Source organism: Raphanus sativus, chromosome 5 (genome assembly GCF_000801105.2).
Source record: "Raphanus sativus cultivar WK10039 chromosome 5, ASM80110v3, whole genome shotgun sequence".
NCBI lineage: Eukaryota > Viridiplantae > Streptophyta > Magnoliopsida > Brassicales > Brassicaceae > Raphanus > Raphanus sativus.
In genome coordinates, this window is record NC_079515.1 from 5,923,827 (window position 1) to 5,939,415 (window position 15,589).

Sequence of the window (15,589 nt, forward strand, 5' to 3'; positions counted from 1 at the left end):
TTCGGGTATTACCCGTTCGGGTTCGGATATCCAATCTCTCCTAATTCAATACCCGTTCGGGTATTTTGCTACTTCGGTTCGGTTTCGGTTCGGGTTTTTTCGGTCGGGTTCGGGTACGGGTTCGGGTATCGGGTAAAATGCCCACCCCTAATTCATCAAACCTATAAATAAAATACAAAAGAGTCAATGATAACTGCTCGAAACGCATCAGTCTATCCAAGAGCCAATTTTCTTTTATCAAAGAAAAAGAGAGCCAATTTTCTGAGATACTGTTTAAAATTCACAAACTTTTGTCTTCTTGTTAAAAAGTTTCATGAACTTTACTATACACTTTGTAAATTCCGCAATAGTTTACAGGATAACCTCTAATATTTCAACAGTTTGAAACGATTTTTTTAATCTTGCAGTTTGAAACGTATGGAATCTGATTGTGTAATATTGAGGAGAACATGAATTACATTTGAGCCGAATATTCTAACGGATAGACAAGAACTCAAGTTGGATACATATCAAGAACAATTTTATAAAAATCACAAACTTGGTTGACTTGTATAGAAATTATATTGACAAATTCTTTTTTTTTGGGCAACTATAGTGACAAATTCAATGATTCGAAATTCAGAATATTCCATTTCTAAGCAATGAGAATACATAAACTACACTGGAAAGTTCTTTAAAATAGAAGTATATAATAAGATTATTAATGGTGTATTGGCCTAATGGTTTAGTGACTAGAGTTGATTTTATTGTTACTTTAAGTTCGATTCTCGCTGGGAAAAATGCATTACGCCATGTTATCTATGAACACCCGCTGATCTCGAAATTATGGGAGATTAGAGCATTGGTCCAAACTCCTCCCGGTTTACCAAAAAGTAGTAGTATATAATAAGCTGGATAAAATGAATTATTTGGTCTTGAAATTTTGATAACTTTTTAAAAAGTCAACTTGATCGTCTCTGAAAATTAGATTCGGGGTTTGCGTCTTCGTGCATAGACAAGGTGCCTGCACGAACTCACACGATCTTCTTTTCTGTTTATAAGCTAAAAAATCAATTATTGTATGTTTTACTACCAAAGCTAAGAATTAACCCAAAACACACAAAAGCTAGGACTAAAAACGATACCTTATTAAATGTAATTCCATAACTCCTGTTATGCATTTTACAACTATGTAAACCAAGGAAGAAATTTGTTATATAAGAACTTAAGAAATCAAGAGCAATTAGGTAATTGATTAGTAAATCTTAAATATAAACCAAGCGCTCGTAGTTTGGTGGTAAAAGAGGTACAACTGTACTGTCCGCCACCTGGATTCGAGCTTTGGCCACAACGGATTTAACATTCTTTCTGTTGGGGCGCTGGACCCTCTTCAGAAGGATAGTTGGGAATGTGGCTGCCCAGATACCAGAATTATCAAAAAAAAAATCTTAAATATAAAAGTACTTTATGATTGCATTATATTTCAAATCTAAACAATCAATCAAACTACTATCACTTATAGATTCGTTTTCTTAATTTGTAATCTATAATTCTAACGGTCAATACAACTAAACAAATTACAAAACTAATGAATTTTTTTTATTCAGAACATCTATTGTAACTCATCCTAAATTAAAAATCCGGTAACAAAAAATTTCTAGTATTCAATAGAAAGCCCTTTTTCAAAAAAAAGAAAAAAAATCCGGTAAAAAACTTTTGTTTACGGTATGAAACGGAATGGAGTTAATGAAAAGATTCTTTCATTATGGTATGTAATCTGATTGTAATATTACTTAAATAGATGCAGAATATCCGTCAGTATTGTTCCTTTTCACTACAAGAAAAAAATAAGATGGACTTTACGAATATTGTTTTCACTAGATAGTGTGTTAAGAAACAAATTAACTAATACTCCAATAAATGGTAGTATTATAAAAGAAAAAAAACATTTATTTTAAAATAAATAAAATAATGAAAAAGGTTAAACTTCACTTTCAAAGCGCGCATCTGACGCCTATCGCACTTCCTCTATATAAACAGAGTATACGCTCTCATCAGCTCTCATCTCTGAATCTGATTCCACCATATAGTTCTGACAAACATAAAGAGTTTGGTGTTGTCTTCTTAAAAGGTTCGTTGTCTCAAATCACAAAAACTCTTGTTTTTAAAAAAGTTTAATTATTTTTTAAAACCGTGAGTTTTGGTCAATTACAGAATTCCCGATTCCATCGGCGAGTTTTGTGTCAGTGATCAACAGATTTTGTTTTATTTGTCATTTAATAAAAATAAAAAAAACGTTTCATTTTCGATCTGATGATTACAGAAGAACTCAAAAAAGAAGAGTGTGGAGAGAGCGATTGATCAATGGCGGGTCGTAACATAGAGAAGATGGCATCCATTGATGCGCAGCTTCGTCAACTGGTTCCTGCTAAAGTGAGCGAAGACGATAAGCTCATCGAGTACGACGCTCTTCTCCTCGATCGTTTCCTCGACATTCTCCAGGACTTGCACGGAGAGGATCTCCGTGAAACGGTACCAAAACTTTGATTTTATCCTTTGATTGAATCGATACAGGTTCAAACCTTTTATATATTATGATAATGAATCATAATACAGGTTCAAGAGTTGTACGAGCTTTCTGCTGAGTACGAAGGCAAACGTGAGGCTAAGAAGCTTGAGGAGCTAGGGAGTGTGTTAACGAGTTTGGATCCTGGTGACTCCATTGTTATCGCCAAGGCCTTCTCCCACATGCTTAACTTAGCCAATTTGGCTGAGGAGGTCCAGATTGCTTACCGGCGCAGGATCAAGAAGCTGAAGAAGGGTGATTTCGCTGATGAGAGCTCTGCCACTACTGAGTCTGATATCGAAGAGACTTTCAAGAGGCTTGTTAGTGTTATTGGTAAGTCTCCTGAAGAGATCTTTGATGCTTTGAAGAACCAGACTGTGGATTTGGTGTTGACTGCTCATCCTACTCAGTCTGTGCGTAGATCTTTGCTTCAGAAGCATGGGAGGTTTGTTTCTTTTGTCTTCCTGTGGAGAGAGAGAGTGATACAGCTCTTTTGGTTTTGTTGTATTGAAATGTTTTTTTTCTCAGGATAAGAGACTGTCTTGCCCAGCTGTATGCGAAGGACATTACTCCTGATGACAAGCAGGAGCTAGATGAAGCTCTCCAAAGAGAGGTATGAATTCAACCTCATTGATATGATATATACAAAAGAATGGCCTATTTTAAACTCTTTTAACTTTTTGTGTAGATTCAAGCTGCATTTCGCACGGATGAGATTAGGAGAACACCTCCAACCCCTCAAGATGAAATGAGAGCTGGAATGAGCTATTTCCATGAGACAATCTGGAACGGTGTCCCTAAGTTCCTTCGCCGTGTGGACACAGCTCTGAAGAACATTGGGATTGATGAACGTGTTCCTTACAATGCCCCACTGATTCAGTTCTCTTCATGGATGGGCGGTGATCGTGATGGTATAAATGCTTTTTCACATTACTTATAAGCCAATTTCTCTGCTGTTTGTTTCCTCTTGTTCACCACCAACTTACCTGAATTGCAGGTAATCCGAGGGTCACACCTGAGGTCACTAGAGATGTGTGCTTGCTGGCTAGAATGATGGCAGCCAATTTCTACTATAACCAAATTGAGAATCTCATGTTTGAGGTTTTGATCTCTTTTGAAATCTCCTGCCTTTTACAGTTTCCTTTCAACAATATCCTTTTGATTCATTATTTTTTCTACTTGGCAGTTGTCTATGTGGCGTTGCACTGATGAGTTCCGTATCAAGGCTGATGAAATCCACAGGAATTCAAGGAAAGACGCTGCAAAACATTACATAGGTTTGAAGCATAAAACTCTATTCAAATGCGCTTTTGCAATTCTTAAGTCATTTTCTTCTTCTTTTGACTCAATGCAGAGTTCTGGAAAACCATTCCTCCAACTGAACCATACCGTGTGATTCTTGGTGATGTGAGGGATAAGCTGTATCACACACGTGAACGCTCTCGTCAGTTGCTGAGTAACGGAATCTCTGACATCCCTGCAGAAGCTACTTTCACCAATGTGGAAGAGGTAATAAACCTCTATGTATACTCTGCTTAATGTCTATTTTACTAAGTCGTTGCCTGATTCTAACAAACCTGTTATTTGTTCTATCTACTACACAGTTCTTGGAGCCTCTTGAGCTTTGTTACCGATCACTATGTGCATGTGGTGACCGCCCAATAGCTGATGGAAGCCTTCTTGATTTCTTGAGGCAAGTCTCTACCTTTGGACTCTCCCTTGTGAAGCTTGACATTAGGCAAGAATCTGAACGCCACACCGATGTCTTGGATGCTATCACCAAGCACTTAGACGGTTCCTCTTATAGAGACTGGTCTGAAGAACGTCGGCAAGAATGGCTTCTAGCTGAACTAAGCGGCAAGCGACCACTTTTTGGACCTGATCTTCCCAAAACCGAAGAAATTGCTGATGTCCTGGACACGTTCAAAGTCATATCCGAACTGCCTTCAGATTGCTTTGGAGCTTACATTATCTCTATGGCAACTTCACCAAGTGATGTGCTAGCCGTTGAGCTTTTGCAACGCGAGTGCCACGTGAAGAAGCCACTTAGAGTTGTTCCACTCTTTGAGAAGCTAGCTGATCTAGAAGCAGCACCCGCTGCTGTTTCGAGACTTTTCTCAATAGACTGGTACAAAAACCGTATTAACGGTAAACAAGAGGTTATGATTGGCTATTCGGATTCAGGGAAAGACGCTGGGCGTCTCTCAGCTGCTTGGGAGCTATACAAAGCTCAAGAAGAGCTTGTGAAGGTTGCTAAGAAATATGGAGTGAAGCTGACTATGTTCCATGGCCGTGGTGGCACAGTTGGAAGAGGAGGTGGTCCCACCCATCTTGCTATATTGTCTCAGCCACCGGATACAGTTAATGGCTCATTCAGAGTCACGGTTCAAGGTGAAGTCATTGAGCAATCATTTGGAGAGGAACACTTGTGTTTTAGAACACTTCAGCGTTTCACAGCTGCTACTCTTGAGCATGGAATGAACCCTCCTGTTTCACCAAAACCAGAGTGGCGTGCTTTGCTTGACCAAATGGCTGTTGTTGCAACTGAGGAGTATCGATCTGTTGTGTTCCAAGAGCCTCGATTTGTCGAGTACTTCCGCCTTGTAAGTATTCATTCATTCATTCAACCAAGTTTTATATTTTTGAAAGTAACTTAACTGTTGGTTTGGTGTGTAGGCTACACCTGAGCTGGAGTATGGACGTATGAACATTGGAAGCAGACCGTCAAAGCGAAAACCTAGCGGTGGGATCGAGTCTCTCAGAGCAATCCCATGGATCTTTGCTTGGACACAAACGAGATTCCATCTTCCTGTATGGTTAGGATTCGGAGCAGCTTTCAAGTATGCAATCAAGAAGGATGTGAGGAACCTCCACATGCTGCAAGATATGTACAAACACTGGCCGTTTTTCCGTGTCACCATCGATCTTATTGAGATGGTGTTCGCCAAGGGAGACCCCGGGATCGCTGCATTGTATGACAAACTTCTTGTCTCAAAAGATTTATGGGCCTTTGGAGAGAAGCTCAGAACCAACTTTGAAGAAACCAAGACCCTCGTCCTCCAGGTACAAACAAAAGCCAAAAAATAAAACAGAGTACTCTGTTTCGCATTCGTTTACTTGCAGTTGCAGTCCTCACTTAATTCCATTTGTTGCAGACTGCTGGACACAAAGATCTTCTTGAAGAAGACCCTTACTTGAAACAGAGACTTAGGCTGCGTGACTCTTACATTACAACCCTCAACGTTTGCCAAGCCTATACGTTGAAGAGAATCCGTGATCCAAACTACAACGTGACCCTGCGTCCACACATTTCCAAAGAGATCTTGCAATCAAGTAAATCGGCACAGGAGCTCGTTAAGCTTAACCCAACGAGTGAATACGCGCCTGGGCTTGAGGACACGCTCATCTTAACCATGAAGGGTATTGCCGCAGGACTGCAGAACACCGGTTAAGTGAGTTGAGTCACCGAGAGAAAGCAGACTTTTGAGTCTCTCTTTTCTTTTTTTTTCTTTTTAAGAATAATCTCTTTCTTTGAAATCGAAAATAATAAGTTGTTACGGTTGGATTACAGTTTACTTTTATGCTTCCACACCGTTGAGAAAAGTTTTAATCTTCTCATTGTATTAAACACAACACTGCTCTGTTTCTGAGAGTGTTCAATCTTAAATCTTATCTTATTTTTTGTCTTTTTGTCTCTGGCCTCTGTCTTGCAATACCAGAATCACTTACAGAGTTGTTGATACTTTTCCACAAAACGTTTAGTTTGCATATCGTATAAGTTTGAAATGTGGTAATCGAACTAGGCCGTTAAATAAGGGAGGTGCGTCGAGGAAACGACACGGTTTTCTATCCAGCTTAAAACAATAATCTTAAGAGGAAATTAGTACGCTCATTTAGCTTGTGTGTGTTGCAAGAAACATCCCCATCCAGTTATTGCCATATGAATAACCATCACCATTTTTTCAATATGACAATGTTCAGTAAGTTTACTCTGATCATCTAAGTCAGGCACCTTTTACTTTATTCACTGAAGATATAAATAAGAACAACGGTAATTCAACAAATATTTTACAGAAAGAATATTTTTATTCATGGCAAAAATGTTTTGACAACATGAATGAATGTCTCTCTCTGATGTTTATTTTCTATGGTTTCATCACCTAAGCAAAATTTTCTCTATATACACATTTAATCTCTAATAACCGAGCAATGAACGAACAAAATCAGAAAGTAATACTCTACCTAACTCTGAGAGATTATTGACAAAATTTTCCTCTTGCTGTTTTTTTTTCATATGAACCAAGTAAATATCTTTGAGAGTTTGCTTAAAGGCCATAGTGTCTCACTGAAATCTCCAGTGCTTCCTTGCTTGGGCACACAATCTCCTTCATCCTAATCCCAACTTTGTAAATCTTGAAGGTTGGCACAACTCTCACTTTCTCTGCATCACCCACTCCAGGACATTTCTCTATCTCCACCTATTGAATCATCACAAGTAAGTTTTTTACTTGTTCACATACATAATGTTTAAAGTTTTTGCTTTTTTTTTTTGAACCTTGAGGAAGTGTAGAGATGGGTAACGAATACATAGTGCATCCATGAAGATAGATATGTCTTTGCATTGTTGATCAGAGATTTTCATAAAAAGTACAATGGAAACCCCTGCCACCATTGAAGTATACAACAAGTTAACAAGTAAAGTTCTGTAAAGACCAGACAAGTTTTAAATTTATCACTTACCTGGACGGGTCAATGCAGCTTTTAACTCTTCAAGGCTAAAAACCTCCTCAACTTCACCTCCAAACTCCATGTTTAAAACTACTTCTCCACGAGATTTCTTCAATGCAACTTGAGCATGAAACAAAGATTCAGCAATTTCTCTGTCATAAGATAGTTCCTTTCTCAAGGTTTCATAATCGCTCACTGCTTCAGCCCATCTCTCCAGCTACATTTTTTTTAACCACAAGAAGAAAGCTTAGAGCAAGTAAAACGCGAAAAACAAAGTCATAGATGTTAGTTACCTTGCCGTATGAGGCAGCTCTTTGACGACGAGCCTTTGTGTAACTAGGTAGAATGAGCAATGCATGGCTACAATCTTCTATCGAGCTCTCCCACATCCCAACTTTAAAGAAACAATCTGCTCTATGACCGAACAGAGTAGCGTTGTAAGGATCAAACTTAAGACCTTCCGCATAAGCTCCCCTGGCTTCAGTGTATCTTTCTGAGCCATAAAGAGCGTTACCACGATCACGCGCCCTAACTACCATTCTAACGTTTCTAATCAACGTTTCTATTTCACAGTTTCGTGGATCCATCTCTGAAGCTTTCTCTATAAATGTTACCGCGTTTTCAAACCTGCAAGAATACATCATCATCATCTGCCTTTTTACTAATGAACATAAACAACAATAAATATATTTACCTTCCTAGAGCCAACTCCATCTGAGATTTAACAAAGTATAAGTAAGCTTCAGAGATCATATCGAAAAACCGAATCTGTGTGAAAGATGATGGTAACAGTTCTATTTTGGGAGAATCTGCTAGTATTGTCTGAGCCTCATCAAGCCTTAGGAGCTTCATTAGTGCTTCAACTTTACACATGGCTAGCTGCAGATTTTTTTTAACATATTAAAAAAAATTTGATTCTGATTCTTCAAATGGTAATAATACAAGAAGATACCTGAGGGGACATATCAGCTCCAGACTCCATAGCAGCACTTACTTCTGTCAGAACAATATTCCATTCGCCACGTCTTCTTGCATCTGCGCATTTGTTCAAGTGTCTATCAACTTCTTCAAGCACCTTCACCACCATTGGATCTGATGGTTCCTCCACGTAGAAAAAGTGCTTCCCTGCATTATCAACTTGACCTAATCTGCAACCAAAAAAAAACAAGACTCAATATCTTTTTCTTGATCAAGAATCTAATCAAGCAGTTCAGTTTATAACCTAAGAAGCAATGTGGCTAAACGATGATGAGCCCTTGCAAAACTTGGATCTAATTTGATAGCTAGTTCACACTCAACCACAGCTTCGGCAATCCGACCTAAACCGGACAAAGCAGCTGCTCGGTTGCTACGGTAAGTGGCATTACTCGGCGAGAGCTCTAACGCTCGGTCGTAAAACTTCAAAGCCTCGCCGAAACAACCTTTCTTGAACATCTCGTTGCCGAGTCTCTTTACTTCCTCTGGATTCGGACTGTTCATCACTCTCTTCCACGACGTATCCACCTCAGAGCCGCCACCACCGCCGCCGCTGGAGCAGCGGGAGATCACAAGTGCGCCGGAGGAAGAACCAGAAGTCGTCGTTGGCGGTGGCTTCGCAACCGTTGAAGAGGAGTAGCTGTTTCCTCTCATGACGCTACCGTATCCGTAAGACTTGGAGCCTGGTCCAAGAACCATGCGTTTTGGCACTCCTTGTGTCATTCCCGTTATATGAACCTTCCCGGACGGGAAAAGATTCCCGCCGGGGAGGACTTTGACCGGCTGGGGCGGCGGCGGAGCAGAGCCTTTGCTCGATCGTTTCGTGCTCGGAGCCGAGTCCGACGCTGAAGAGACCCGTCCCGGTCTCGGGTTCGACCCTGCTTTAGCGCCGGCGGGATTAATGCTAGACCCGGATCGAGCGGCGGAGGACTTGGAGGATTTAGCGGCGGAGGGATTGCTTGTCTTAGAAGTTTGAGCGGCGGAGGGAGCGGTGGCCCTGGAAGACTGTACGGCGGAGGGATTTGACCGAACGGAATCGGATTTCGTCGAAACATGAGTGTGTCCGGAACGACCCGTTACCGATCCAGATGAGCTAGAACTGAAACTGCTGTTGGAAGTGGTGGTCGCCGCGGAGGTGAGTCCACTCGGTTGTGTCTGAAGCGGAGTGATTGGCGATCCGAATTCGACGTGAGCATTGTCTTGTTTATTATTATTTGTCATGTTCAGTGATCTGCGTAGCTTATCGGCGACAGTGTCAGGTTCCGACACATGTTTAATAGGCTTCAACATTTTGTCTTAAAAGAATATTACGGAATTATAAAGATAGCTTTGATCGTCTAAAGTTCTCGAATTTCCCAATGGGTTCTCTAAAAAGGAGAGAAAACAAGAGCGACCACCATCAATGGCTAAACAAGATAGAAACGACAAATAAGATTGTACTACGATCACATACTCCGATCAATGCATCGACGGGATAAAGGAAAGATGGCTATCTCGCGATCAGAAAAAAAAAGAATGAATGCGAGAGTGATTTCTAGAGAGTGAGAGAAACAAAGTTTCAGAGAAAGAAAGAGAGGAAGGAGACGAAGAGCAGAGTGAAACCAAAAAAATAAAACAAATAATTTTAATATTCTATTTATTTACTACATCGACTTTGACACACGCACAAAAATAGAAGTGAGATTTCATTTAATTTGATTTAGTTTCTTTAACTGTTCTCTCTTTTCTTCCGCTTTAGAATTGTCGAAAGCGAAGAAAAAGAAGAATTTAATTAAAGAAAAATCTTACACCGTACGAATAAATTTAAATCTGAGAGAAAAATGCGATAAAGGTCTTTTTTTTATCATTGATTTTCACAAGATTTTGCCTAGTCAAATGAAAACTAATGTACACTATGATCTAAAACTTTTACGAAGTATCTAATTTAAGATTTGGTTATAGCTATTTTTTTTAATATTCAAATCCAAAGTCTTGACTGAATCCTCCTCGTGGTTTGCGCTCAATACTCTGCTATACTAATTACAGTATTTAAAAACTTCTTAGTTTATAAGCTCACTGTATTTATTTTATCTAAAGGGATATGAGAAAATAAACTCTCAATACTTAAAAAAAAAAAAAAACTCTCGATACTTCACTGAAGAGACACATTTCATTTTTATTTTACATGTATCTTGTGTTTATCAATCTCGTGGGAATGTCTTTATCAATAAATATTTGTAAGTGCCTAAAATTTATAAAATAATCTGATGTCTTGGCTTCCTTTTATACTGTCTCGTTTTTCCTACAGTATCTAAAAGCTAACTCGCGTACCATGGTAAGTGACGTGCACGCTCCTAAAAGCATGCATTTGTATTTCTTAATTAACAGTATCATTAAGACCTTAACCAATTGTCTTAATTAAATTAATTAACCCCAGTTCGCAAGGACACAGCCAATATAATACCACCATGCATATCCATAAAAAAAAAAAAGAAGTTGATTTACCATATGTTTAACATAATTTTTTGGTAAATATCTTTGTTTTGTTTTCTTCTTTTAATATCAAACTGTGTGATGTTTAAAAACAAAATTTAGGTTCATCCTTAAAGTTAACCTTTAAATTCATTACTTCTTTAATAATCAATCAAAATATCATGTAAAGTAATGAATAAAATATTAATTTTTTTAAAAAAATATCTAAAATAACTTAAAATAACGTCAATTTTAATGACGTTGACGCTGCCCACTAAACCATAAATCCAAACTTTAAATCCTAAATCATAAATTTAATTTTTTTACTCTAATCCTAAGTTCTAAACCCAAATCCTAAATTTTAAACCAAAACTTTAAACCTTAAATTCAAACTCTTGACTCTAAACCCAAATTCAAACTCTAAATCCTAAACATAAACCTTAGACCCTAAACTTAAATTCTATATCAAATCCTAATTAAATATAGAGTTTGAGTTTAAGGTCTAGGTTTGAGTTTAGAATTTAGAGTTTATGATTTAGGTTTAAGATTTAGGATTTGAAATTAGGGTATAAGATTTGGGTATAGAGTTTAGGATTTAGAGTTTAGGATTAACAATTTGGATTTAGAGTTTAGAATACAATTGGCGACGTCAGCATTTTTAAAATCGACGTTATTTTTTTAGTTACTTTGGAATTTTCTAAAAAAAAATAAAATTATTTATTCATTAATATATATGACATTTTGATTGGTTATTAGATATATGGTGAATTTAAAGGTTCATTTTAAAGGGTGTACCTTAATTGACCACACATTTTTATCACACTTCTTTGTTGCTCTGCATGTATAGACTTTAAATGTTATGTATAAGTCGAGTAAAGTAATCATGATACCAATACACAAAAATAGGTTCGTGCAGACATTCATGTCCGTGGTGTATGTTTCCTAGAAACAGAATCCTATAGTTGTATACTTGCGGCTGTGAGGTGCGTAAAGATAAATGCAAAAACACTATTGGTAAATAATAGACGATGAATATTAACTTGTTTGGTAGGTTCATGCATGGACCTACTTCTGATTTTCAGATTATATGTTAGTGGTTGTAATTAGTGTGTCCAGATTTTGTAGTAAGAGTAGGTACGTGCACATTTAATTAAGCACGCACTTGATTGGCCACGATAATATTCCATCCGAGTCGAACTGTACAATTTTTCTAACAGAATACATACTAATCTATATTGAAATGTTACACGAAATGATATAAAGTATTCTTACTTTTGAACAATGTTTTACATGAACGTCATATATAATGATTTGTATGATAAAATTAGTTGATTACTTATACTTCGAGATAACTGAAACCGAAGAGTACCTGTGTATTCTGTAACTTTTTAGAGACGAAATTGAAAAAAAAAAAGATGGATGGCATAAAGACTTTTGGTTTGTAAACATTATAATTGCATCAAACAAATATAATGGTGTTTGTTCTAACTAATTTGGCATGTTCAAAACACCTTTAAACACAATTTGATGGATGTCTTCGTCAGCTCAACGTTGGAATCCTAACTATGACGCCAGATCAATCATCACTGTCTCTGGTTGACACTGATAATAAGGCATGACAGAAGGTAAGTACGTGTACCGGTGTACGTATTGAATGATTAAAATGTTGTTCTCTATTGTTCTCTCACCTCTTACTAGAAGAGAAATCTGACCATTTAACCTAAAAATTGTATAATTAGCCAACTAACCATAATAACTAAATGAGGAGAGTATCTCTATACATAAATATTTTTACCTCGAACGACTAGTTAGTGATGTTTTCTTTTTGTTAATGCAGATCTAGTTATGTTTTTTCTTCTTAATGCTGAATAGAAAAAGGCAAAATGCTGACAACAGAAAAATGAAAGATGCAAAATTCAAAAGAAAAATTTGAACAACTGGTGAAGGATGGATTCATTTTAATTTTTTGATAGCTTTTGAACATCTTTTGTTAGATTCCGATTTTTTTGTTGGGTAAAAGATCCTATTTACTGCTTCTTATATTTTACTTATTATTTTTGGAGACCCTAAAATAAGTTTATTCTTAATATGATAACAGCTTTTTTTTTGTCAACCTTAATATGATAACAGCTAATAAACACAATTATATGATTTAAAAATATTTTTAAAATCATTCAATACGTTAGAAATTAGAATCATATAATCTCGTAGTTTTTTTCATTTCTTATATCCACTAATATTAGCATCAAATATAGATTAGTTTTCTACTATGATAAAAAAGCTTAATCGATTAACACTGTATCGTTTTTTTTTTCATTCCTCATCGATAATGCGAGTTCGAAATTGCAATTAGTTCAACCTTATACTTGTACAACAAGGAATCATCCAAAATTTACTAGACCTAATTTTATAAACCCTATTGCCGTTTAAGCGAAGGATCAACTCTCCTCGCTTTTCTGGCATTGCCACCTAAAGTACAGAGGAGAAAGTAAGTGAATAAAAAAAAGAACGAAAGTCTCGTACAATCTGTGCGAAGCTGCAACTTCAATGGCGGAAATGTCGCCTCGGATCTTCGACCATCAAAGGAGAAGTAAGATCAGTCATCTTCCGATGGCAAAGTCGGACTCTTTGAGCAGCTCTCTATCTTGTGAAGTTCCAACATCCTTTTCTCTGGGTTACAAAGCCCTGCAACCAGTTACATAGTCAAACCCAAGATGTGATCAATTATCGTAGAAATGCTTACGCAAAACCTGGTTGCATTTCTAAAAATGTGAGTGTCGAACCTGAGCATTTTGGTATATCCCAAACAGCAATGGAGTGGGGTGAGCATTCTCGTTCACAAAGGGTCTTGTGGTTCTCGTGGTTGACGTTCATGGCCAGCATCCACGCACCTATTGTCACGTCCTCATTGCTAAACATCCTAAAACTGAAGTTTGAAAAAAAAACATCTCTCTTTATTAAACAGAACGGCTTAACAGGCGAAAGACTCAGAATCTGTATCGAGGAACAGAGACCTCTACAAGAGCGAACCCAAAGTCCTAATAGAAGTACATAACTCATAGTGACTTCAAAACGGAATAAAACAGAGGAGACATAGTCTTGCCTGTTATTCTTGAGGGCAACCAAACTGGTGACAACATCAGCAGAAAGAGCATAAATGGGGCCATAAGCATGAAGAAAGTACTCTTTCCCCAGCAAATCTGCCAAAGGTTCATACCTGCAAGATTCGAACCAATTTTCAAGTATACTGGAATCACGAGATGATCATGATTTCTCAAAAGAAAAGCATGAGTTCACATGCTGGGTTAGTTCATTCATTCCTGTCCTTACCATTTTAGCTTTGGATCTGTGAAAACAGGACCTTTTTTCAGGCACCCAATGTATGTCTGCGAGTGACTCCTCTCTTTAGCCAACAACAAAGACAAACGATCTGCAAAGAAAATAATAACACCTCCTTATAAAATCCAGAACCCACCCTAAAGACATGTGAAAAAATCAGAGAGAATGTGATCAATCAATCAATCACCTGGCCTCAAATATATATCATCATCAGCTTTAACATAGAACTCTGAATCATACAGAGCGTATGCCGCTTTAAAGAAAGCCAAACTACACAATAACAAGAAAAACATATAAAAAAAGAGTCAATCTCTCATGTTATCATCCAGCAAAAAAAACAAGATTCGAATGCAGAGAAAGTGTTTACTCTCTTAACTAACGTTTTGTATGGGAGCTTACTGTACTCCTCCTCGATATCAAGCAGTATAAAGTCATCATACTCTGCAATCTCCCTTCTAAGCTCAGCCATCTTCGCCTCATCTTTGGTTTTGCCTATGATAAACCTAATGGCCAACCCTGTTGACTCCTCCAAGCTGCATAGAACAGTGATCTTTCAGTTTAAATGCTTCTTGATCACTGAAGATAACATCAAATTATGATCAATGATTCAGATTCGTATCTAACACAATGCTATCTAAATTATTAGATATATTATACAGAGGAACCGGTTTATACTAAACCAGCTATACAATTTTCGGTTTAACTCTAATTAAAATCTCAAATCATTCTAATCGGTACCGTCGAAGCCCTTCAGGATTGGACGGCATCCACGTGCTCCTGAGCGCTCGTCTCCGGCCAGCTGATCCGAATCCGGTCTGGATACCGACGAATCCCATCACCTTGTGCCTCTTGACTCCGCCGCTGAGACCATTACCATTACCACCGGCGACGTTCCAGACGACTCGCACCGTCTTCGGAGGGGAGTTCGTGAGGCACGTCCGGCTCGGGAAAACGACGGCGGAGAGGCCGAAGATGAATCCGAATAGACCGATCGCGAGAGAGCTGAGGACGATCAGAGACGTCGATCGGCGCGTGGAGGGTGATGTACGCGCGTGGAAGAGCTTCAGCCTCGGGGAAGAAGGCATGACTTTTATTTTTTGTAACGGACAGATAACGGATCCAGTTACTCGGAAAGCTCTCGGTGGTTTATTTCGTTTTTAACGGTCGTTGGACTTTCTGTTTTTCTCAGATCAAGAGATCTTCTATGTGTATATGAAGGAAGGTTATTAATGAATCTAAACAGTTTTAGAGGATTACCGATGATAATATTAAGTTAGGCAGGTGATTTGACCAGATGCTAAGAAAATAGAAATATAAAATTAAGTGTCAGTAACGTACTAATTAATGTTTCGATTGAAAAATCATAAACATCTACCAAGATTCAAAATAGCATTCATGGTGAAAGCGTTTTTGGCCTTGGTAATTTAATCAAAAAGGGTTACAACTTGCAAGTTCTAGTTCTACTAGCATTATTTTGTTTTGTTTATTAGCTTTTGTAACAAGGATTTCAGATCTTTTCTAGCAGAATGTTTTAAAGTGATTAAATAGAAA

General features: G+C 37.8%; 3 protein-coding genes across 3 annotated transcripts; 1 reads left to right on the top strand and 2 right to left on the bottom strand.

The window, feature by feature from the left end:
* Positions 1-1,979: 1,979 nt before the first annotated feature.
* Positions 1,980-6,231, top strand: LOC108831926 (phosphoenolpyruvate carboxylase 3). Its single transcript, XM_056985607.1, has 11 exons — positions 1,980-2,110; positions 2,303-2,511; positions 2,596-2,990; positions 3,074-3,158; positions 3,234-3,456; positions 3,543-3,646; positions 3,732-3,822; positions 3,900-4,054; positions 4,150-5,148; positions 5,222-5,608; positions 5,701-6,231. The coding sequence occupies exons 2-11, from the start codon at positions 2,344-2,346 to the stop codon at positions 5,995-5,997; spliced, it is 2,904 nt and encodes a 967-aa protein (XP_056841587.1). The 5' UTR covers positions 1,980-2,110; positions 2,303-2,343; the 3' UTR covers positions 5,998-6,231.
* A 395-nt stretch (positions 6,232-6,626) lies between these two features.
* Positions 6,627-9,857, bottom strand: LOC108831928 (TPR repeat-containing thioredoxin TTL2). The gene is made up of 7 exons (XM_018605428.2): positions 8,496-9,857; positions 8,226-8,421; positions 7,968-8,152; positions 7,567-7,900; positions 7,286-7,490; positions 7,101-7,207; positions 6,627-7,023 (listed from the first exon to the last, which is right to left on the bottom strand). Exons 1-7 carry the CDS (start codon positions 9,536-9,538, stop codon positions 6,871-6,873), a joined length of 2,223 nt encoding a protein of 740 aa, XP_018460930.2. The 5' UTR covers positions 9,539-9,857; the 3' UTR covers positions 6,627-6,870.
* Positions 9,858-12,973: 3,116 nt separating this feature from the next.
* Positions 12,974-15,309, bottom strand: LOC108857492 (probable beta-1,3-galactosyltransferase 14). Its single transcript, XM_018631481.2, has 7 exons — positions 14,777-15,309; positions 14,419-14,571; positions 14,226-14,308; positions 14,030-14,129; positions 13,803-13,916; positions 13,483-13,625; positions 12,974-13,384 (listed from the first exon to the last, which is right to left on the bottom strand). Exons 1-7 carry the CDS (start codon positions 15,121-15,123, stop codon positions 13,296-13,298), a joined length of 1,029 nt encoding a protein of 342 aa, XP_018486983.1. The 5' UTR covers positions 15,124-15,309; the 3' UTR covers positions 12,974-13,295.
* Between the last annotated feature and the right edge of the window lie 280 nt (positions 15,310-15,589).

What these genes read in the sequence shown, in the direction of transcription:
- LOC108831926 (XM_056985607.1), top strand. Translation starts at nt 2,344, where the DNA reads ATGGCGGGTCGTAACATAGAGAAGATGGCATCCATTGATGCGCAGCTT. An exon ending in TTGCTTCAGAAGCATGGGAG is followed by an intron (nt 2,991 to 3,073) that starts GTTTGTTTCTTT and finishes TTTTTTTCTCAG; the next exon opens with GATAAGAGACTGTCTTGCCC. An exon ending in CGCTGCAAAACATTACATAG is followed by an intron (nt 3,823 to 3,899) that starts GTTTGAAGCATA and finishes GACTCAATGCAG; the next exon opens with AGTTCTGGAAAACCATTCCT.
- LOC108831928 (XM_018605428.2), bottom strand. Translation starts at nt 9,538, where the DNA reads ATGTTGAAGCCTATTAAACATGTGTCGGAACCTGACACTGTCGCCGAT. An exon ending in ATGGAGTTGGCTCTAGGAAG is followed by an intron (nt 7,901 to 7,967) that starts GTAAATATATTT and finishes GTATTCTTGCAG; the next exon opens with GTTTGAAAACGCGGTAACAT. An exon ending in CATCTCTACACTTCCTCAAG is followed by an intron (nt 7,024 to 7,100) that starts GTTCAAAAAAAA and finishes ATGATTCAATAG; the next exon opens with GTGGAGATAGAGAAATGTCC.
- LOC108857492 (XM_018631481.2), bottom strand. Translation starts at nt 15,123, where the DNA reads ATGCCTTCTTCCCCGAGGCTGAAGCTCTTCCACGCGCGTACATCACCC. An exon ending in ACAGATCCAAAGCTAAAATG is followed by an intron (nt 13,917 to 14,029) that starts GTAAGGACAGGA and finishes CGAATCTTGCAG; the next exon opens with GTATGAACCTTTGGCAGATT. An exon ending in GGATATACCAAAATGCTCAG is followed by an intron (nt 13,385 to 13,482) that starts GTTCGACACTCA and finishes AACTGGTTGCAG; the next exon opens with GGCTTTGTAACCCAGAGAAA.